Consider the following 23,607-nt stretch of genomic DNA (forward strand, 5'->3'; position numbering starts at 1 on the left):
CGCTTGCTTGGCTATACTCTTGAATTTTCTGGTGCACAAAGTACAAATTACTTTACACTTTAAGTAAATCCTGTGTGATGTTGGCAGCTAGGGTGGCTCTTTTAGAGAGCCATGTCCATAAGCTAGAACAGCTTCTTAGCTCAGTGGAGATAGATGTTACGGGCACTCCAGACAAGATTAGTGTTGGGCCGGCTAGCGTGCCCATTAGCATCAGCCTAGAAATGCCGGCTGTGGAGGATGGCTTTCGGACTGTGGTTAGGTGGAAGAAGTCACATAGGGCTTGGTGCCCGGTTGTGGTACCCCGATCACACTTGCCACTGCGAACTGTGAACCGGTTTTCTCCCTTAGATATGCCTGATGTGAGTTCTTTGAGCCCACGGGTGACTTCCACTCCTATTTTCAGGCCGAAACGCCGGGCTTTAGTGATAAGGGATTCTATCACCCGCAAAGTCAGGTTACAGATGCCGGCTGACGTTAAATGTATTCCTGGGGCCAGAGCTCACAACATTGCCTCCCATCTTAGGGTCCTGACGCTGCAGAAGGGAAGACAGACAAAAGAACATGACACGAGATACAGTCACATAGTTATTCACGTCTGTGCCAATGATGTCAGGATGAAGCACTCAGAGGTCACATAAGTGGACATAGAGAGGACTTGTGACCTTGCCAGAAAGATGTGTTGGCATCGATTAATAGTCTCTGGTTCCCTCCCCTCCCGGGGTAATGATGAGGCATTTAGCAGACTGACATCGTTAATAGGTGGCTGGCTCAATTTTGTAGACAGCAAGGCTTTAGTTTTATTGATAACTGGGCTTGCTGATGCCGGGCGGTCTTCACCCTATTGGGGAAGGTGCTGCCATCTTGTCTGTGAACACAGATAGAGCTCTCCCATTAGGATTTTACAGCAGGCCACGGAGCAGGTGATTAGAGACCCTGCGAGGCTTATGAAAAATGTGGGTGTGGAATCCATTAGCTTAGCTGGGAAATTAGTACAGAAAATCCACTATGTTGATAGTTTAGTTTATCTGCCAGGGATGGCAATTCATCAAGTTGAGACTGTGGCCTGTTTCTGTAGATGTGTCCATAAAAATCATAGAGGGATATGCTTTGTGAACTTAATGCTCATTACTACATTGGATGATGTTGAAATTAAGGACGGTGCATTGGCTGTTTCAGTAATATCAAATATTTTGTGTCTGCTACATACAACCTGCGTGGAATGTCTCAAATCTTGACCTACTTCCAGGCATCTTATATATGCTGCTCTGGAACCACCCCTAAATCTAAACAGTCCAACTGTCAACCCCACTGAGGTCCTTAGTCTGGGTCTCATTAACATAAGATCACTGTCCTCAAAATGATTGTTGATTAATGATCTAATTATGGATCATTACTTAGATATGATTGGAGTATGTGAAACCTCCCTTACCAAAAAGTAGTATATGCAAGTATGTTTCAAGTATACTTCTAGTTTACTTTTTATATACTTATAAGTACTGTTTTTTGGTAAGGGCTGACTTAAACCTACAGCTGTCCTCCCCTTAAATGAGGCCTGCCCACTGGCATACACATTTAGTCGCATCCCTCATGATGTGAAGCAAGGCGGGGGTGTTGCTCTTATTTATAAATCTAGGTTTAGCTTATTAGCTGTTGGGGGTCACAAATATAACTTGTTCAATATCTGATTCTCTGCTGTGCCAATGATGCTACATATTGCTAATGTCAGAAGAATAAAAATCAGCCGTATTATTTTGTCACAGTATATAGGCCCCCTGCCCCATACTCTGAATTCTTAGATGAATTTGGTGCATTCACAGAGCCGGCCCAAGGCATACGCCAACTATGCGGTTGCTTAGGGCCTCCACGCCACCAGGGGGCCCCGAGAGCACCGAGACGTGATAAAAAAGTAAATATATACCTGAAATTAAAATAATATTGAATAATTTAAACGAAATTGTATTACACCCGGAAAAAAAATTAATTTTGACAAAATACCAATACTAGGTTAATTGATGCCTTCTGTTGGCTGCTGCCACCGTTGGGCAAATTTAGATGCACCGCTTGGGTCAGGTGGTCGATGACTAATCGTGAGGAATGAAGTGAGTGCAAGTCATGTCTCAGAAAAGAAATTATCCCTCTGGAACGGAGAAAAGAAAAAAGAAGTTGGAAGACGAGAAAAAACAACAAGACAAAAGTAGGTTTGCATGTCCAATATTACAATTTTTGTTGTCATTATTTGCGAAATGCTCCGTTCGTTTAGTGTAAAGTGCTTTAGGTGTCTTAAAGTCAGAGGCGATTGCTCTAAGACTGTAAGGGAAGCTCAGCTTCCCCTAAAATGTCAAAAAATAAGTGATCAAATATATACTGTTGTGTGTACATGTCATTGACTAAATATACGCTGCAACACGCTCAACTTTTGTTCAGAATCAGCTTCTTATCACTGGTAACGACGCGGCTTTCCTCTCACTCTTTCCCGCAGCTTCACAGTGCTTTAAACAGTGTGGACGGTGAGTGTCCACAGACATCAATAGCGACACAAAGCATGCAGCGAAACGAGACGAGTCATTGGATAAATGCTGGGCTTTGTCCCGCCCATCGGACGCTCAGCGTGTCTGGGGGTCTATGGGGCAGTTGGCTGGCCTCGGCTGGGCCGGACGCTCAACTTCTGCATGATGATTGGATGGTCTGTCTGAGGCTGAATCCCTTTTTGATTGACAGCGAAATGAGCGAATCAACGATCTTTTGGTGTAAACATCCGTGGGAGCATTTTCATTGTTCTGAGTTGAACTGGAGACTTTCCTAATCCTCTTAGCGGCATTTTCTTTGTTAAAAACGACTACCGACAAATCGAGCTTCTATTTCTGGTGGGGTTTTTTTGTAACTGCTTGTGTTTGGAGACTGACTTCTATCACTCTTTCTGACTTCTATCGCAGTTTCTGTCCCTACCGAGCAGCAGGTGCTGCTGAGCTCCTCCACCGTCACAAAGCACTCACAGGCGGATACACTTCACACTAGCCTCACGCCAGTCCCAGCTAGCGAGCTAGCTAGGTAGCAGGCTGCACATAATGGCAGACAATTTGAATGTTGTGGACCGGATTTTGGCGAAGCCATTTGATAGTCTTCCTTACGAAGAAAAACTTAAACAGCAGGGCAGATCAACTCCTCAGATTAATTTGGTGCAAAAGGTGGGGAAAAGTAGCTCAGCTCTCAATGGTTTGCAGGCCAAAGTTAAAGCAATAGCCCCCAGTGCAATGTTTGTGTATTGCTATGCACACACATTGCTGTTATCTTGTGGATTTCTATGTTCATTTTGGATATTATTTATTATTTAAGTATTTAATTTTGATTACAACTTTATTTTTCTGTAAGATAATGTGAATGTCATTTGATTCTATTTTGTATTTGGATATTGAACATTTTGCACACCATTGCACATCTGAAAGAAATTAAACTATTTAACGTGTTTACTATAAATGCAGTCTCCTGACTGCTGATGTTACTTTCAAATAGTTAAATTAATGAGCCATACTTATACATCACTCTGTATGTAGAAGTTAATTAAAACATATTTATGAGTTTGCTACCCCTTTAAGGTTAAAAACAAGAATGACACCTGTATGATGTAAGATAATTACAAATAATGCTAATGATTGTGGGTGCGTTACACACATAACAGTGTAGCCTATGGAATAATGAGGCCTCTGGTGCTGAGGTGATGGTAGGGGGGCCCCAAATGAAATTCTGCTTAAGGCCCCATAAAGGCTTGGGCCAGCCCTGTGCATTCATTTCTAACTTGTCAACTAGTGCAGATAACATTCTGATTATTAGTGACTTTAACAGTCATATAAATAAGCGTTCTGATCCCCTCTGCAAATTGTTTATGGAAATTGTAGATGCATTAAGATTTCAGCAATATACGAGGTCTGTTAGAAAACTATCTGACCTTTTTATTTTTTTCAAAAACTATATGGATTTGAAACATATGCGCTTGCATCAGCCAAGCTTGAACCTTCGTGCGCATGCGTGAGTTTTTTCACACCTGTCGGTTGCGTCATTCGCCTGTGGGCAGGCTTTGAGTGAGCACTGGTCCACCCCCTCGTCGGATTTTCATTGTCAGGGAAATGGCTGAGTGATTGCAGCAGCGCTGAATCAAATTTTTCCAGAAACTGTGAGAGACTGCCAGGTGGAAACCATTCGGAAGATTCAGACGGCTTTCGGTGAGGATACTCTGGGCGTCACACAGATTAAGGAGCATTACAACCGGATTAAAGACGGCCCTCAGCGGCGGAGGGCGCATGGCACTCCGAGCGGCCATCGACAGGCTGAAACGACCAGATCATTTCCAAAGTGATCGCTGTGTTGATCCAGGACGTCGTCTGACTACCAGAGAAATTACAGAAGAGGTGGACATCAGCACTTTTGCGGCACATTCCACTGTTATAGGAGATTTTGTAATGAAAGATGTGCAGAGGAATTTGCGCATCGGGACGGAGTCGCAATGGCGCACAACAAAAAGCACGTCCATGTTGGAAGTCTCACAGGACAAGTTGTGACATGCCCAGCTGTTACACAATTTCTCGGATACTCACTCGACTGAAAAGCCACCGAAAGCCGTCTGAATCTTCCGAATGGCTGTCTCTCACAGTTTCTGGAAAAATTTGATTCAGTGCTGCTCCAGTCGCTCAGCCATTTCCCTGACAATGAAAATCTGACGAGGGGGGTGGACCAGTGCTCACTCAAAGCCTGCCCACAGGCGAATGACGCAACCGACAGGGGTGAAAAAAGTCACACATGCACACGAAGGTTCAAGCTTGGCTGATGCAAGCGCACATGATTCAAATCCATATAGCTTTTAAAAAAATAAAAAGGTTGGATAATTTTCTAACAGACCTCGTATTCAGGACTTGAAGCACATTAGTGGAAATACCCTGGATTTGGTTCTTGCATGTGGTATTGCTGTCACGAATATTGACATCATGCCTCTTGCATCGGTGGTCTCTGATCACTCACTTATTAGGTTTACAGTTTCGCTGCCATGTTTAGTGGAACAACAACCTTATTTATCACTGCGGCGATGCATCAACTCCTCAACTACAACTGAACTCGAAGCTAGACTGCCTGATATCTTAGCTTCTCCTTTAGAAAATGCCCAATCAAGAGACAGTTTTGTGGATAGTTTAAACTCAGTGCTCAAACTACACTCAACATGATTGTGCTACCTTTTTACAAACCTTGGCCATAGCTAACCAAAAAGTTAGCTTCGATAACAGCTAATCAGCTAATTGAAAAGTTATTTTTTATAAAGCTAAACTGATAAACCATCCAAAAATTTATCGGAAGCTACAGGTAACCCACAACTTTCAGTATTGTCTCCGGTACACTTGCGACAACTTCTGTCTTTGTGCGCCCTGCCCACTGCTGGAAGCTGCTGTTTACTACATATTTTGCAGCGGTGAATCAGTTGAGAGGAGCTGAGCTCAACTCTACACACATAAAACAAGCCATTATTCTTTAACAGGATACAACCCTGCCTCTGTGAGGCAGAGGTCTTGGAAAACAAAGCAGTTTTGACTTATGGTTTTGATTAAAAAATAACTCCACTAATGTCAATTCTGTGATTTGTACAAAGCTAAAATATAACACATCTTTTAATTTTAAATAATGCACTAATTCTGAAATTTTGTAACAAACACAGACAGATGCCAAAGGGATTATGGGTAAATGAGCCTCCGCTAACACTGATTGGTTGACTCATTCATTCTATGTAAAAACCAACACGTTAATGTGATATGACGTGTGTGTTGGTATTTACATATAAATGTGCTTTTGTAAAATATGCCATTTTATTCATGTGTGTAAAAAAAAAAACAAAAAACAAAAAAAAAAAAGCCATTTGCAAAAGCCAAAGTCTCAAGTTGTGATTTTTCAACCGTCTGATATAACCTGGGTCAAAATGCATAGAACATTGGCATCTACCTGTGCCCAGATGCTCAGACCCTTACCCATAATCCTTTGCGTACCAGTTTTTTTTTTTTTGGTTTTGTTTTTCTCACGCGCCAGAGAGTTGCTGCTGTTTAAACAACAGAATCCACGATGACAATTGTAAATGAACATTATACAACCAAAATGTACATTTTTTTTTATTTTTTTTTTAGCTGCTGTAAGAGGCTGCAACAACTCTATCGTGCAAAGGATTATGGGATATCTCAATACTTAGGGCGAATACTGCCATGAATACTAGTGGCCAGTAGATGGAAGTAGAGATCCTGAAAACTTGCCAAAACAAATATTCCAAATTATCCTTGTGCTACGTTTATTCTGCGTGGAGAAGCAACCTGAGCTTCTTCTGGCATTTTTACATAAACAAACACAATAACAACATCTATAAACCCAGAGAATATATTGTCACAAGAGTTTTAGGCACGATATGCAAGGAGTTTAATGTTGTTGTCCGTGTGGAGCTTGATCAGAGCATCTCAAATGCATTTCTCCTGTCGTGACTGTACTGAGATTACCCATAATGCACCTGGACACAGCATGTCCACTCTAAAACCTTTAAAATTAGTACAATACCTTTAAAATTAAAACCTATAGCTGATGTTTTCACTTTACAAAACTTCAGAAGTGACATTAATTTAAATCACATGTCCAAAATTAGTTTTGTTAAAATTTTAACTATAAGTTAAAACTGTATGTCTCTGGATGACTTGGGGGATATTGCCGGTGAGTTAGCATGGTGTCAAGAGCAATTATCTTGTGACCAGTTCGCCTCTGGCTGCAGAGGATAGAGCGGTTTCTCCTGAACCAGCTCTCTTCTGTTTGCAGAGAATAGGGCTGTTTATCTGCTACAAAACATTTAACAGGTAAGCGCTAAAATCTTTGATATTAGACTTAACAAGTGTTTTTAACTGATTAAGATTTATTCACTTCACCTACAAAAACATGTTAGCGATGTAAAAATTATCGGACCAAAATTTATCGGAAGGTAATTGGTACGATGATGGTTTTCAAAGTTATCTGAAAAGCTAATCCGGCAATGAAAACATTAGCTTTGATAATTAACGGTTAGCGGATTAGTGGAACTGTGCCCACCACTAATTAAAACCATGCCCCCCTTCCCCCCAAAAAAACACAGTCACCTAGGTTCAATTATTACTTGCGTGACCTCAAACATAAGGCTAGAAGTCTAGAACGGAAATGGCGTCGTTCAAAATTAGAAGTATTTCACCTTGTCTGGCGTGATGCTATTTTAGACTACAAGCATGCATTGCTGGCTATGAAGCGGACCTATTACTCTGATTTGATCAACAAAAACAAGCATAACTCAGAGTTCTTGTTTGACACGGTGGCAACCACCTGTCGCTCTCCTTTTAAAGCACAAGATTTTTTGGATTAGTTGGTAAAGAAAATAGAAGACATTAGGTTAAACATATCCCAGCATCCCTTAACCCAGACATTACACCCTGCTATTGATGCCTAGATTTACAGAATTTGATAGTAACTTACTAGGCATGCTGACGAAACGTGTAATGTCTACAAAAAGCAAAACCTGCTTATTTGATCCTATCCCAGCAAAACTGTTTAAGGACCTGTGGCCCACTCGGGCCGACTGTGCTGGGAATTATTAATCTCTCATTAACTTCTGGATCTGTTCCTAAAGGTTTCATATCTGCAGTGATTAAACCATTACTTAAGAAATCTAATCTTGACCCTAGTATATTGAAGAACTATAGGTCGATATCAAATCTATCATTTTGCTCTAAAATTCTGGGAAAAGTGGTTTCATGGCAGCTTGTGGACCACTTTACTGAAAATAATCTTTTTGAGCCAGTGCAGTCTGCGTTTAGAAAATGTCATTCCACAAAGACAGCTCTCACTAAAGTGGTGAATGATCTTCTGCTTGCAGTGGATTTGGACATCACTACGGTTCTGGTGCTGTTAGATCTCAGTGCTGTGTTTGATACCTTGGATCATTGTTTTCTACTCGATCGGCTGGAAAATCATTTTGGGATTACTGGGAATGCCCTTGCAAGGTTGATGTCATACCTGACCAGTTGTTCTCACTGTGTTTTGTACAGTAACACTACCTCCAACCTTAGTGACATGAAATTTGGGGTTCCACAGGGGTTCATCTTAGGCCCCCTGCTTTTCTCCCTTCATATAGCCTCCAGTGACACGCTGACACACAGTGTGGCCATGTGGATGGGGTCTAACAGCCACGATAACATGATAATACAGATACATCCTCTGACACATGAGGTGGACTGACAATACATTTGTAATATCATGCTCATTATGGGCATAAGTAGTGCACCACGCAGAGCTGTTGACTCACCATGGGGCAGGGCCCCGCACAGCTGCGCATGGTGTTACAGCTATGAAGGTCATCATAATTCACATATGACCATGTATCTGCAGGATTCTCCCACGAAATTTTTAGTATAGTGGTGTTGTTGGCAATTATCACCCGAGGCGGTGCGCATCTTTTTGACTGGTTTTAGCATTGAAAGCAAGAATAACAGACAAAAAAAAATGACACTTATGTTGTAATATCAAAGTTCTTTTTTGCATTTTTCTGTCTAAGTTAAGAAAATAAATAATGCTGAAAAGTATAAAAACAAATATTTATATATATATATATATATATATATGTGTGTGTGTGTGTATATATATATATGTGTGTGTGTGTGTGTGTATATATATATATATGTGTGTGTGTGTGTGTGTGTATATACAACCCCTGGCAAAAATTATGGAATCACCGGCCTCGGAGGATGTTCATTCAGTTGTTTAATTTTGTAGAAAAAAAGCAGATCACAGACATGACACAAAACTAAAGTCATTTCAAATGGCAACTTTCTGGCTTTAAGAAACACTATAAGAAATCAGGAAAAAAAATTTGTGTCAGTCAGTAACAGTTACTTTTTTAGACCAAGCAGAGGGAAAAAAAATATGGAATCACTCAGTTCTGAGGAAAAAATTATGGAATCATGAAAAACAAAAGAACGCTCCAACACATCACTAGTATTTTGTTGCACCACCTCTGGCTTTTATAACAGCTTGCAGTCTGAGGTATGGACTTAATGAGTGACAAACAGTACTCTTCATCAATCTGGCTCCAACTTTCTCTGATTGCTATTGCCAGATTAGCTTTGCAGGTTGGAGCCTTGTCATGGACCATTTTCTTCAATTTCCACCAAAGATTTTCAATTGGGTTAAGATCCGGACTATTTGCAGGCCATGACATTGACCCTATGTGTCTTTTTGCAAGGAATGTTTTCACAGTTTTTGCTCTATGGCAAGATGCATTATCATCTTGAAAAATTATTTCATCATCCCCAAACATCCTTTCAATTGATGGGATAAGAAAAGTGTCCAAAATATCAATGTAAACTTGTGCATTTATTGATGATGTAATGACAGCCATCTCCCCAGTGCCTTTACCTGACATGCAGCCCCATATCATCAATAACTGTGGAAATTTACATGTTCTCTTCAGGCAGTCATCTTTATAAATCTCATTGGAATGGCACCAAACAAAAGTTCCAGCATCATCACCTTGCCCAATGCAGATTCGAGATTCATCACTGAATATGACTTTCATCCAGTCATCCACAGTCCACGACTACTTTTCCTTAGCCCATTGTAACCTTGTTTTTTTTTCTGTTTAGGTGTTAATGATGGCTTTTGTTTAGCTTTTCTTTATGTAAATTCCATTTCCTTTAGGCGGTTCCTTACAGTTCGGTCACAGACGTTGACTCCAGTTTCCTCCCATTCGTTCCTCATTTGTTTTGTTGTGCATTTTCGATTTTTGAGACATATTGCTTTAAGTTTTCTGTCTTGACGCTTTGATGTCTTCCTTGGTCTACCAGTATGTTTGCCTTTAACAACCTTCCCATGTTGTTTGTATTTGGTCCAGAGTTTAGACACAGCTGACTGTGAACAACCAACATCTTTTGCAACGTTGCGTGATGATTTACCCTCTTTTAAGAGTTTGATAATCCTCTGACTGCCACAATTTTTTTCCCTGATTTCTTATAGTGTTTCTTAAAGCCAGAAAGTTGCCATTTGAAATGACTTTAGTTTTGTGTCATGTCTGTGATCTGCTTTTTTTCTAGAAAATTAAACAACTGAATGAACATCCTCCGAGGTCGGTGATTCCATAATTTTTGCCAGGGGTTGTATGTGTGTATATATATATATATATATATATATATATATATATATATATATACTAGATCTGTTAGAAAAGTATCGTACCTTTTTATTTTTTTCAAAAACTATATGGATTTGATTCATATGTTTTTACATCAGTCAAGCTTGAACCTTCATGCGCATGCGTGAGTTTTTCCACGCCTGTCGGTTGCGTCATTCGCCTGTGGGCAGGCTTTAAGTGAGCACTGCTCCATCCCTCTCGTCGTTGTTTCATTGCGAGGAAATGGCGGAATGATTTGGGCTTTTTTCCATCAGAATTTTTTCAGAAACTGTTAGAGACAGGCAGCTGGAAACCATTCGAAAAATTTATCTGGCTTTCGGTGAAAATTTTATGGGCTTCACAGAGAATAAGGAGTGTTACTACAGCTTTAAGAATGGCCCACAATGGCGCACGGTGCGCCGCGCTCCGAGCCGCCATCGAGAGGCAGAAACCACCACATCATTTCTAAACGGATGGCTGTGTAGAGCCAGGACCGTCGAGTGCAATTTCTCTGGTTATCACAAGAGCTGGACATCAGCCATTTTCCGGCAGATTTCACTTTTAACAAGAGATTTTGTCATGGAAAGCCGCGCGGAGGCTTCGCGCATCACGACCGATTCACTGATGAAGCGAGACAAAGGAACACCTCCGTTTCGGAGTGTTAGAGAACAACAGGACAAAAGCGCCGGGCATTATGTGCATTAAAAAGGATTGCATTTGGTTGAGTCACTATTTTTTCTTAGTCTGCTGCCAAGTGGTACCTTCTAGTCCTAAAGCCTGATTTATGATTCTGCAACTCCGTAACTCTGGGGCCGTGCAATGATGTTGACATGTGCGTGACCCTTTTAAAGTTCTTAGTCGCGTTTGTGGGTGTCACAATGCAATTTATCACAGGAACAGTGGCTTTTTCTGGATCAATTTGATCCCTCAACGACCTACATCAGTATTTAGTAGATCCTCCTTTTGCAGAAATAACAGCCTCAAAACACTTCCTATACCTTCCAGTGAGAGTCTGGATTCTGGTTTAAGGTTTTTTTGGACCATTCTTCTTTACAAAACATTTCAGGTTTGTTGGTTTCCAAGCATGGAGAGCCCATTTAAAATCACACTGCAGATTTTCAATAATATTCAGGTCTGGGAACTGAGATGGCCATTCCAGAATTTTGTACTTGTTCCTCTGCATGAATGCCTTAGTAGATTTTGAGCATTGTTTAGGGTCCTGCCCATTCCATCCCATTCCATACGTCCATTCCAGCTGGACGTATCAGTGTGTGTGCTCTCCAGCTCGTCTCAAGCAATATATGTTTTTATGTTTCCGATGTGAGTACAGCAAGCGCACACACACGCGTGTGTCCGTGAAAACATGGTGCGTGTTCTGCAGCTCTGATGTCCATGACCAGCTATGTCAACAACTGCCACGCCCCCGTCTGTTCAGAGCACAGAGCAAAGTGTCCCTCTGTGATCAGATGAGAAGCGCCTTGCCTGCAGGGGGTGTGCGAACCACACACATGCACGTGTTGGGGAACCGGGGGAGCACGCAACACACATACACACACGTGGGGGAGCCGACGACACGCCACATCTCAGCAACTCCACAGTCGTGGGGAATTTAAATGAATTTGTGACAGTAGACAGCCTGCAGTCTCTTGTCATGCCAAGAGTGCGACTGGCCACACATTTTATAAATGCAAAACGAGCAGTGTTAGATGTTTGTACGTGTCACTTGGAATTTGCCCGCTGTCTTTGTGCAAAAATAAAACTTATAATATTTCAGAAACTATAGCAGCACAAATGAAAATTTTAATGGCACAAATCAGCACAAACAAAGCACTAAAAAAGTAGACCAGTCTGGTTCATCTTGGAGCAAGTGGGGGGGGGGTGATGACCTCTGAATGACCTCTGAATGACCTAAAAAATAATCTTTAATATCTGAAAAACCATAGCAAGACAAATGGAAAATTTTAACAGCACAAATCTGCACAAACAAAGCACTAAACACTCAGTGTGTTTGCTGCTGGTGGGAGGTCAGCATGACCTGTCATGTCACACATGACATCTTTTGGCTGTAGATACAAAAACCAGTATATTTTTTTAACATATAACTCATTCAGAAAATGGTACATAAATTATAAACCTTCCAGCTTTAAATATTGAAAGCAGTACTGTCAATATTCTGTTTACTCAAATCTCAGTGTTATCGTGTGTTATCGTAAACACTAATGATGTAATTGTCACTGCCACATTTTGCAAACTGATGAAATAATTTACATGTTTTACAAATACATTCAAGGTGTGTTCTTCCTGAAAAGCAGTGCATTTTCAGTGCTTATTAATTTTGCTATAAGTCTAACCAGTCAAGTCACCACAAATTTTTAAACTTGTTGCCTTTTTTCTCTTTGTATGTGATGGACTTTCTCAGTTGTTTACATTTGTCATTGATCCCAGTGTCCTCTGCCTGTGGCCTTGCAGGTTTTCACAGGTATCTTTGCTGGAGAGATGTTTGCCAAATTGATTGCCATGGATCCTTACTACTACTTCCAGGAGGGTTGGAACTGCTTTGATGGCTCATAGTGACTCTGAGTTTGGTTGAGCTGGGTCTGTCTGATGTGGAAGGACTGTCAGTACTCAGGTCATTCCGACTGGTAAGTGGGAGAGGATAGAGCCATACTGCAGATGTCAACTTATGCTTTAATCTCCTGGCTTGACATACAAACTATTTCTTGTGATGACATACAGTACAGGAATCATGCAGAATGGAGAAATTATATTAGAACAACAACAATCCTTCAGTATATGTTTGTCACATTGCAAAGAATCCTATAGCAAATTCTATAAATAGTAACAGCACAGTTATTGGAAAATAAGTTTTAATACAGGAAGTGGTACTATGTGCTTTTCAGCATCATTCCTATGTATTTGATTAAAATTGCTCATAGGCCTTCAGAATTTCAGTATGTCAGTCAGTGAACAAATTGATGAAGTATTCAAATGTATACTGACATAAGTTACTGTAGAGTTTGTGCCACTCAGTTGTTTATATTGAAGCATATTTGTCTCAGTTGCTTCTATATCATAAATGATCATTCTTTTAAGGTGACACACTTGATATTACCTGAAGATGGTACATAATAAGTACTTGGTGTGCAGCAGCTGTCACACTGTGACAGATTGAGGAAATGTACAGTAGTGTTCAGAATAATAGTAGTGCTATGTGACTAAAAAGATTAATCCAGGTTTGAGTATATTTCTTATTGTTACATGGTAAACAAGGTACCAGTACATTCAGTAGATTCTCACAAATCCAACAAGACCAAGCATTCATGATGTGCACACTCTTAAGGCTATGAAATTGGGCTATTAGTAAAAAGTAGAAAAGGGGGTGTTCAAAATAATAGTAGTGTGGCATTCAGTCAGTGAGTTCATCAATTTTGTGGAACAAACAAGTGTGAATCAGGTGTTCCCTATTTAAGGATGAAGCACCTGTTGAACATGCTTTTCTCTTTGAAAGCCTGAGGAAAATGGGACGTTCAAGACATTGTTCAGAAGAACAGCGTAGTTTGATTAAAAGTTGATTGGACAGGGGAAAACTTAAACGCAGGTGCAAAAAGTATAGGCTGTTCATTTACAATGATCTCCAATGCTTTAAAATGGACAAAAAAAAAAACAGAGGACGCATGGAAGAAAAGGGAAAATAACCATCAAAATGGATAGAAGAATAACCAGAATGGCAAAGGCTCACCCATTGATCAGCTCCAGTATGATCAAAGACAGTCTGGAGTTACCTGTAAGTGCTGTGTGACAGTTAGAAGATGCCTGTGTGAAGCTAATTTATTTGCAAGAATCCCCCACAAAGTCCCTCTGTTAAATTAAAGACATGTGCAGAAGAGGTTACAATTTGCCAAAGAACACATCAATTGGCCTAAAGAGAAATGGAGGAATATTTTGTGGACTGATCAGAGTGAAATTGTTCTTTTTGGGTCCAAGGGCTGCAGGCAGTTTGTGAGACGACCCCCAAACTCTGAATTCAAGCCACAGTTCACAGTGAAGACAATGAAGCATGGTGGTGCAAGCATCATGATATGGGCATGTTTCTCCTACTATGGTGTTGGGCCTATATATCGCATACCAGGTATCATGGATCAGTTTGGATATGTCAAAAATACTTGAAGAGGTCATATTACCTTATGCTGAAGAGGACATGCCCTTGAAATGGGCGTTTCAACAAGACAGTGACCCCAAGCACACTAGTAAACAAGCAAAATCTTGGTTCCAAACCAACAAAATTAATGCCTTGCAGATGTGAAGAAATCATGAAAAACTGTGGTTATACAACTAAATACTAGTTTAGTGATTCACAGGATTGCAAAAAAAGCAGTTGAACATAATAGTTTTGAGTTTGTTGCATCAACAGCAGATGCTACTATTATTGTGAAACCCCCCTTTCTACTTTTTTTTTTACTAATAGCCTAGTTTCCTAGCCTTAAGAGTGTGCATATAGGGACTTCCTGGAAGATTGGCGACGGGCGTAAGACGTGTAGTTGCAAGCCCCTGAAGTCGGTTAACTAAAACTCCAGATAGCTAGAAACAAATCCACAATAAAAGAAAGATGAGTGGAGGTGGCAAACGTAAAGGCCGAAAAATAAGGAAGGACAATTCTGATATGTCCACTGCTGAACAAGACGACTGAGCGATTATGAAGCCGTCGAGGATGTGGCTAGCGAAGCTAGCGAGGCTAGCGAAGCAAAGCTAAGGAAGAGCGAAGCCAAACCGCGTCAAAGCTAATGCTAGAAGGACTAGCGAAGCTTAGCAATGACATTCATGGCATAATCACTGGCATAAATCAATGGCATAAATCTCCGAGCGAATTCACTGCAGTGAAAGACGAGCTAAGCAAGAAATAACATCTCTTAGACCAAGATATGGATTGAAAACTTCCAGAAAACAAAAAGGCATTGGAAGATCAGAAAGGGGTTTGACCGAGGCACAAGCACGCATCGCAGGACTGGAAGACGGAATACACGACGCGGACGACTGCTGCATAAACTACAGAAACAAACTGGATTGCAGGAAAAGATAACAGATCTTGAGGCCAGATCAAGAAGGTGCAATATTCGAATCTTTAACCTGCCAGAGAACAGTGAGGGGGATTCCGTTGCTGCGTATTTGACCCAATTAATCAAAAGAGAACTGGAAATACCCGAAGGAGTGGAACTTCAGATATAACTCGCTCACAGAACCACCCCCATTCAAGCCAAAGCCAGGTGAGCGACCCAGACATATAGTGTTCAATTTTCTGAAGTTTGAAACTAAAGAAATGCTGTTGAAAAAGGCCTGGCAAAAGAAATATGAGTCGCAGACCAGCTTATTTAGTTTGACCACGATTATCCAGCAGAAATTGTCCGGAAAAGGCACGCTTACCTGGATATTAAAGAGTGCTGAAAGAGCGAGGAATTCGTTTCCAAACTCCATTCACAAGGATTAGGATCCACTGGAAAGACGGCGTTAAGAGCTATGACACCGCTGAGAGTTGCTGCGCGGGACATGAAAACAAAGGAGTCCCCGTGCCCATGCCGCGCGGCAAAGATGGAGGAAGAGAGCCGACATCTGCAGCGACTGAGTGGCAGCACGCCGGCAGTGGGGGAGCCAGCAAAGATATGCACAACGCACACGCGGAGAGACCTCTGGGAATACCAGCGGTAGTAAAATAACTACTGTTGATTGATTAAGGCTATGTATGGATTTCTGTTTTGTGCTCCATACAGTAGTAAGTAAACAATTAATGATTAAGCAGTGGACAATGAGGGGGGAGACAGGCCTAATTAAGCAAAAATGCCGACGGGGGTGGGGGGTGGGGGGGTGGTTGGGTTGTTTTATGTTGGACATTGCTAGACCTTTGATTCCATCCCCAGTGATGTGCTTGTGAGTCTAGGAGCAGGCCCCCACCTTTTGTGGGGACTCCCTGCCACCCACCAACAGGACACTGGGAGAGGTTTGGAATTATACCTCACTGTGGAAGTCACACGTTCCTTGTTCAGGTTGTTCATAATGTTTGTTTGGTTTGTTTCTGTTGTGTTTACACTGTCTGGGGGCACACATATTGAAGCAAATCTACAAATATGGAATATGCTACAAGTTTATATCTTTGAATGTAAATGGTCTAACCAACTCCAATGAAAAGGGGGAAGGTTTTACAAAAATTGAAGAAGGAAAAATTCAGTTTGCTCTACTGCAAGAGACTCTCATTTAAACGATCAAGAACATGAAAAACTTAAAAAAATTAGGATTCAGAAATTCATACTACAGCTCATTTAAACATGGTCATAAACGTGGAGTTGCAATTTTGATATCTAACTCTACAAAATTTGAACTAAAAAGGAGATAAAGGGAAAAGGTCGCTACATTATAGTCAAAGGGAGGCTGGATGACACGATGATTACAGGAGTTAATATCTATGCACCTCCAGAAAGTGATAAACAGTTCTTCAAGTCTGTTTAACGCTATTGCAGTTGAAGCAGAAGGAATTTTTGTTTGTGCGGGTGACTTGAACATAGTTTTGAATCATAGGCTTGACACAACTAGCACCAATGTAAGTAAAATGACTCTAACTAGATTTGTTAAAATATCCTTAGAAGAATTAGGATTGACTGATATATGGAGGACTATGAACCCCTTTAAGAAAGATTTTATGCATTACTCTGCTCGACATAAGACACACTCTCAGATAGATTATTTTTTTTACCAACAAATCAGACATATACAAGATTGAGGAATGTAAGATTGGAAGCGCAGACCTATCTGATCATAATGCTCTATATATGAAAATTAATATATCTAACAGGAAAAAACAGACATTGCGGAAGATGAATTTGGGCATTTTAAACAATGAAACAATAGTAGAAGACATAAAAGGAGATATAAAACAATACATTGAGGAGAACAATAATGGAGAGGTAGACCCAACAGTGTTGTGGGATGCTCTTAAAGTAGTAATCCGGGGAAAACTTATAGCCAAACTGCATGGTTAAAGAAAAATAAAATTAAAATTTATGAAGAATGTTCTGAAAGACTCAAAGAACTCGACCTACATTGTGAAAACAAAAACGACGCAAATTCAAGATAAAAAAAAAATCATAAAATACTAATTGAAGAAATTGAGAAAAAGCATGTCTTTTTAAAGCAAAGTTACTATGAAAATTGGCCCTAGAGCTACAAAGTTATTAGCTAAAAGAATAAGAAAACAACAAACATTAAATACAATTAACGAAATCAAGGATCTAGATAATAATTAGTTTATAAGCCAGAGGATATTGAAAGAATATTTACAAACTACTATAGCCAACTATATTCACAACCTCCTTCAGGGAGTGAAGAAGAAAGAGGAAACTTCTTCAACAATTTGATCTTCCATCTATAGGTTTGAACCAGAATAAAGTGCTCACAGCAGAGATTACAAAGGAGGAAATATTGACAGCCATAAGCGCCCTGAAAAACCATAAAACACCAGGAAGCGACGGATTTCCCTCAGAATGGTATAAAGTATTTAAAAATGACCTAATAGATATCCTACATAACTCCTTGAATTGGACTTAAAAAAAATAAAATGCCAGCTTCTTGGTCTGAAGCATAATATCAATTATCCCAAAACCAGGCAAGAACAAACAAGACTGTGCAAGCTATAGGCCCATCTCGGTATTAAACATAGACTATAAATTTATACATCAATATATCCAAAAGACTAAATACATTTTTATCAGACTTGATCGACGAAGACCAGACAGGATTTGTACAAGGACGTCAGACACATGATAACATTAGGAGGACATTACATATAACAGAGAGAGCGCAAAGGGAAAAAATAAGTACAGTTCTTTTGAGTATTGATGCTGAAAAAGCATTTGACTCCGTAAACTGGAATTTTTTATATTTGGCGCTGGAGAGAATGGGATTTAACTCTAAATCTATAAAAATCATTAAAACTTTATTCGCAACCAACAGCCAGAATTAAAATAAATGGAAATTTAACTGGGGAAATTAAATTGGAAAGATCAACCAGACAGGGATGCTGCCTCTCCCCATCCTGTTTGCTCTTTTTATCGAGCCCTTGGCACAAGCGGTAAGACAAAATACCAAAATAAAGGGAGCCATATTAAACGGGGCTGAACATAAAATCGGACTTTTTGCGGACGTGATTGCTTATCTAGAACAACCAGAGAAGTCCCTCCCTGAATTAATGGCACTGTTAAAACAATTTGAGCACCTGTCTGGTTATAAAAAATATTTCTAAAACACAAGTTTTAAAATTCAATTTTACTCCAAGCAGATACATTAAAAAACATTTAAATTTAAATGGGGAATGCAATCTATTAAATATCTAGGGGTTGAAATAACGTCAGATTTTTCAGTCAATACAAAAAACTTTTCACAGGTACAGGAGAGAATACAGAATGATATTGAAAGGTGGTCTACGTTACCTCTGGATTTCAGCTCTAGAATTGGAATTGTAAAAATGAACATTTTGCCCAGGTTTTTATTTTTATTTCAAGCATTGCCAGTAGGGCTCACCAACACACAATTTGTGACATGGGATAGAATGATTTCAAGGTTTATTTGGGATAATAAGAGACCTAGAGTGAGATTTGGAATTCTCCAGCTGCCCAAAGAAAAAGGGGGAATGTCGCTACCCAAGTTAAAAGAATATTTACGCATGCCAGTTGAGATATCTATACTGCTGTGTAATCCCTATTTAATGCAAAATGGAAAGAAATTGAGAGTGGTACTTTAGAGGAACCCATACAAAATTTGGTTGGAGATAAAGATGAATATGAAAACTTAAAATCAAATTGGACCCTATACTAAATCATACCTTGACACTATGGTTTAAAATACTCAAAATGTACAAGACTGGAAAAAGTGAATTAAAGCTGAAATGGGTGGCATATGACAGTAATTTTAAGCCAGCAAAATATGACCAAAATTATAACTACTGGACAATTAGAGGGATGACAGCTTGGTGTGTACTGGAGGAAAATGGGCAGCTGGGAGTTTTGAAAAATTAAAGGAACAATATCACCTTGGAAAGCATGACTTCTTCCGCTATCTACAAATGAGGGATTATTACAAAAGTGAAATACAGGGGAACTCTTCCACAGGAGAGTGGTATAAAAACATAACTAAAGCCTATAAAGACAGTAACATCAAAATAATAACAACAATTATAAAGCTCTAATTGAGCATGATAAAAACACAACTGAAAAGATTAAAGGTAATTGGGAGAAAGAGCTCCATAAAAATTGATGATCAAGACTGGATAAATATGTGGAGGCATGATCACACTACTACCAGTCTCGAACGTGGAGGGAGTTGCATGGAAGAACCTGATCCATTTTTTATTACACCCAAACTTAAAAGTAAACGGTTAAAAATACAACAAACATGTTGGCGGGAATGTGGAGGAATAAATGTAGACCATGCTCATATTTTCTGGAAATGTCCAACTTTGTTATGTTTTGGGAAATGGTTTGCAATGTACTTTGCGAAGTGTTGGGAGATACAGTTCCCTTAACACCTGAACTGATTTATCTGTATAATTTTTCAGAAGACACCATTTCACATAATGATGTACATTTGTTTAAAATGTCATTAGCAGCCAAAAAATGTATACCAGGACATGGGGCACAACATCTGTGCCAACAAAAGACCAATGGACATCAACGATAAAAGACATTTATCTAATGGAAAAGATAACACAGAAGACTACAAGAGTGAAAGTGGAAAAACAATGGGAAAAATGCACAATATATAATGCAATATGAAGATATAGTGTCGCCCAGGTATGTGTGTAACCATTTGTTCTTGTTGTTGTGTGTTTTTTTTCCTTTTTTGCACTGTTAAAAACCAATAAAAAAAAAAGTTAAAAAAAAAAGTGTGCATATCATGAATGCTTGGTCTTGTGGATTTGTGAGAATCTACTGAATCTACTGGTACCTTGTTTCCCATGTAACAATAAGAAATATACTCAAAACCTGGATTAATTTTTTTTAGTCACATAGCACTACTATATTCTGAACACTCCTGTACAACAAAGAAAATTTAGATATCCATTTGTCTGTTTTTGTACTGTACAAGGTCTTTTCTCTTTCTAAATGTGTTCCTTAGCACTGATGTCTATCTGAAAGTTTTGTGTACGCTCAAAACATTTAGCGAACATCAGGCAGAGAGCTTACCCAGTTCACAATTGTTTACCGTTTGTCCTTTCCTGGTTCAAAGCTTGTTAGTGGATGTCCGGTAGACATTAGTTTTATACATGCTTTATCTGTTCATTTTCTGTTTGCGTCTGGGCGTGCTGCACACCGGCATTTGTTGGTTGTCCACTCATTCTGCCAAATTCTTTGGAGACCCATGGATTAGGTGATTGCTGTGACCGGACAAATTATTTAAATCCATTATAATCAGTTTACTCAGTCCATCACAGTGTGTTTTGCACCTTACAGGGAAACACTGTTATTTACAACCTTGCACTTATTTTTTTAGATTTTTGGTTCACATTTCACTCTAAACGACGACAACCAGTCTAGTAGGTACTGTAGAACACAAACACTGTCAAGGGCTAAACAAATGCAATGAATGCCAAGTTAGGTATGTGTCATGGTATCACACCAAAGCTTATAGCGTCGTTCACCTCCTCACAGCCACATCAAGTAAGTCAACCATCATTAGATTAACATCTGGTCAGAGTCGTATAAGCGTGGCTTTCCTGGCCTTGTACTTAGAACATATCAAAGACAGTCACATGTTGGTAATCATTATGTTTATGTCATCGTAAAATACACAACTCAATGAAACGTCACCACTTTTAATATCTCGAATATAATTCTGTTTGTGTTGTGTTTCTGTTGTAGTTACGAGTGTTCAAACTGGCCAAATCATGGCCAACCCTCAACATGCTGATCAAGATCATCGGTAATCAGGGGAGCTCTGGTAACCTGACCCTGGTGCTTGCATCATGTTCATATTTGCTGTGGTGGGCATGCAGCTGTTTGGCAAAAGCTACAAGGACTGTGTGTGTAAGATCGCAGCAGATACGTGTATGCTGCCCCGCTGGCACATGAATGACTTCTTCCACTCATTCCTGATTGTGTTCCGAGTTTTGTGTGGGGAGTGGATTGAAACGATGTGGGACTGTATGGAGGTGGCAGGACAGTCCATGTGCCTTATTGTCTTCATGATGGTCATGGTCATTGGAAACTTGGTGGTAAGAAAGATAAAGGTTACATTACGTAGCTGCTAACTGTGAGAGCACAATTTTTAGTAGTTTTTCTCTTTGTTTTCCCCTGAGGTACTGAACCTGTTTTTGGCTTTGCTGCTGAGCTCATTCAGTGCTGACAACCTTGCTGCCACAGATGATGATGGTGAGCCCAACAACCTCCAGCTTGCTGTTGCTCGGATTAAGCGTGGTATTGCTTGGTTCAAGGCCCACATGCAAATATTTGTAGCTACAGTGCTGAAGGGGGTATAATAAACTATATTTGCATGTACAGTTCTAGAGTATAAATAACTTGAATTATAACTAGCTTTTTTTTAAATGATTGCTTTGCCATTCTAACTAGCAGCCATAGAAGATGAACAGAAACCCCTGGATGACATGTATGACAAGAAGCTCAACTGCATTGCAAACCACACTGTAGTAGACATCAATCGTGAACTGGACTATGGAAAAATGGCAACGGCACCCACCAGTGGTATAGGCAGCAGTGTGGAAAGTATATGATTGATGAGGACTACATGTCCTTCATCCACAACCCCAACCTCACTGTCTGCGTTCCCATTGCTGTTGGTGAATCTGACTTTGAAAATCTCAACACTGAAGACTTCAGCAGTGAGTCAGATGTGGAGAACAGCAAAGATGTGAGTAATGAGGGGTCAGGGTGATGTTCATGATCAAGTTGTTGCTGACAGTTTTGGAAAATTACTGATGAGTTCTCTCAAGCCATGTTCCAACAGTCTGTAGGTTTCTTTTTACCCAGTGACTGCACCAAATTATTTCATTGACCAGGGTTCTCACTCGTGCATTTCAGCGTAACGGACTTTACTCTGTCCCTAGTGAAGCTGATGCTGTGATTAATGCCATTATGGCATCTTTCAAACTGCATAACGGCTCCTTTGATTCAGCCTGAAGCAATTAGGCAGAGATGAACAAAAGGTGGATTAATATCACTGCTCTCTAGTTCCTTGCTCAGATTGGCAGAAAATCTGTAATGGTTTGACTGCTCATATTGGGTCTGGGTTTGTTAGTATTTTGCTCTATTTCTAACACCTCACACCTGAACATGTGTTGGAGACGCATGTGACTTCTCACAGGTTTGCAAATTTTTTGTTTTCAGCTCCTGTTTTCCACATAATTTGTCTTTGATACAGCCTTTTATTTCACTGTTAACCCACCTTTCATCCATTTGCATTTTCTGTGAGCGTTATTGGACATGAAATATGAATTCATATATGAATATGAATGGACATGAATGTATTTCTTATTATATCTCTTATGATATAGTATTATGATATGTCCATTTCTTGAGCCGTTTGGGTGGGTAGGGAGAGTTCCATGGATAAAAAAAGCTTTTCAACCTACCATCCCTGGTCTCAAGACCGGCACCTAAGTGGCTCCACTTTATTCTAAAACGAAGTTATTGTTGGCACCACAAATCTTAGAAACATGGTGTCTAACCAGATCCTTACTCTGGATGGCATTACCCTGACCTCTAGTAATACTGTGAGAAATCTTGGAGTCATTTTTGATCAGGATATGTCATTCAATGCGCATATTAAACAATATGTAGGACTGCTTTTTTGCATTTGCGCAATATCTCTAAAATTAGAAAGGTCTTGTCTCAGAGTGATGCTGAAAAACTAATTCATGCATTTATTTCCTCTAGGCTGGACTATTGTAATTCATTATTATCAGGTTGTCCTAAAAGTTCCCTGAAAAGCCTTCAGTTAATTCAAAATACAGCAGCTAGAGTACTGACAGGGACTAGAAGGAGAGAGCATATCTCACCCATATTGGCCTCTCTTCATTGGCTTCCTGTTAATTCCAGAATATAATTTAAAATTCTTCTTCTTACTTATAAGGTTTTGAATAATCAGGTCCCATCTTATCTTAGGGACCTCATAGTACCATATCACCCCAATAGAGCGCTTCGCTCTCAGACTGCAGGCTTACTTGTAGTTCCTAGGGTTTGTAAGAGTAGAAGGGGAGGCAGAGCCTTCAGCTTTCAGGCTCCTCTCCTGTGGAACCAGCTCCCAATTCAGATCAGGGAGACAGACACCCTCTCTACTTTTAGATTAGGCTTAAAACTTCCTTTTTGCTAAGCTTATAGTTAGGGCTGGATCAGGTGACCCTGAACCATCCCTTAGTT

At 39.9% G+C, this 23,607-nt stretch overlaps 1 protein-coding gene across 1 annotated transcript in view; it reads left to right on the forward strand.

Moving 5' to 3' along the window:
- The window catches only part of LOC117507030 (sodium channel protein type 8 subunit alpha-like), a 195,911-nt gene that overhangs the window by 136,067 nt on the left and 36,237 nt on the right, over positions 1 to 23,607 (forward strand). Inside the window, 7 exon segments of the mRNA XM_034166715.1 lie at positions 12,665 to 12,758; positions 12,761 to 12,837; positions 21,094 to 21,190; positions 21,193 to 21,446; positions 21,531 to 21,726; positions 21,802 to 21,945; positions 21,948 to 22,099. Of these exon segments, the coding sequence (XP_034022606.1) occupies positions 12,665 to 12,758; positions 12,761 to 12,837; positions 21,094 to 21,190; positions 21,193 to 21,446; positions 21,531 to 21,726; positions 21,802 to 21,945; positions 21,948 to 22,099 (1,014 nt within the window).

The sequence above is a fragment of the Thalassophryne amazonica genome, chromosome 3 (genome assembly GCF_902500255.1).
Source record: "Thalassophryne amazonica chromosome 3, fThaAma1.1, whole genome shotgun sequence".
NCBI classification, from domain to species: domain Eukaryota; kingdom Metazoa; phylum Chordata; class Actinopteri; order Batrachoidiformes; family Batrachoididae; genus Thalassophryne; species Thalassophryne amazonica.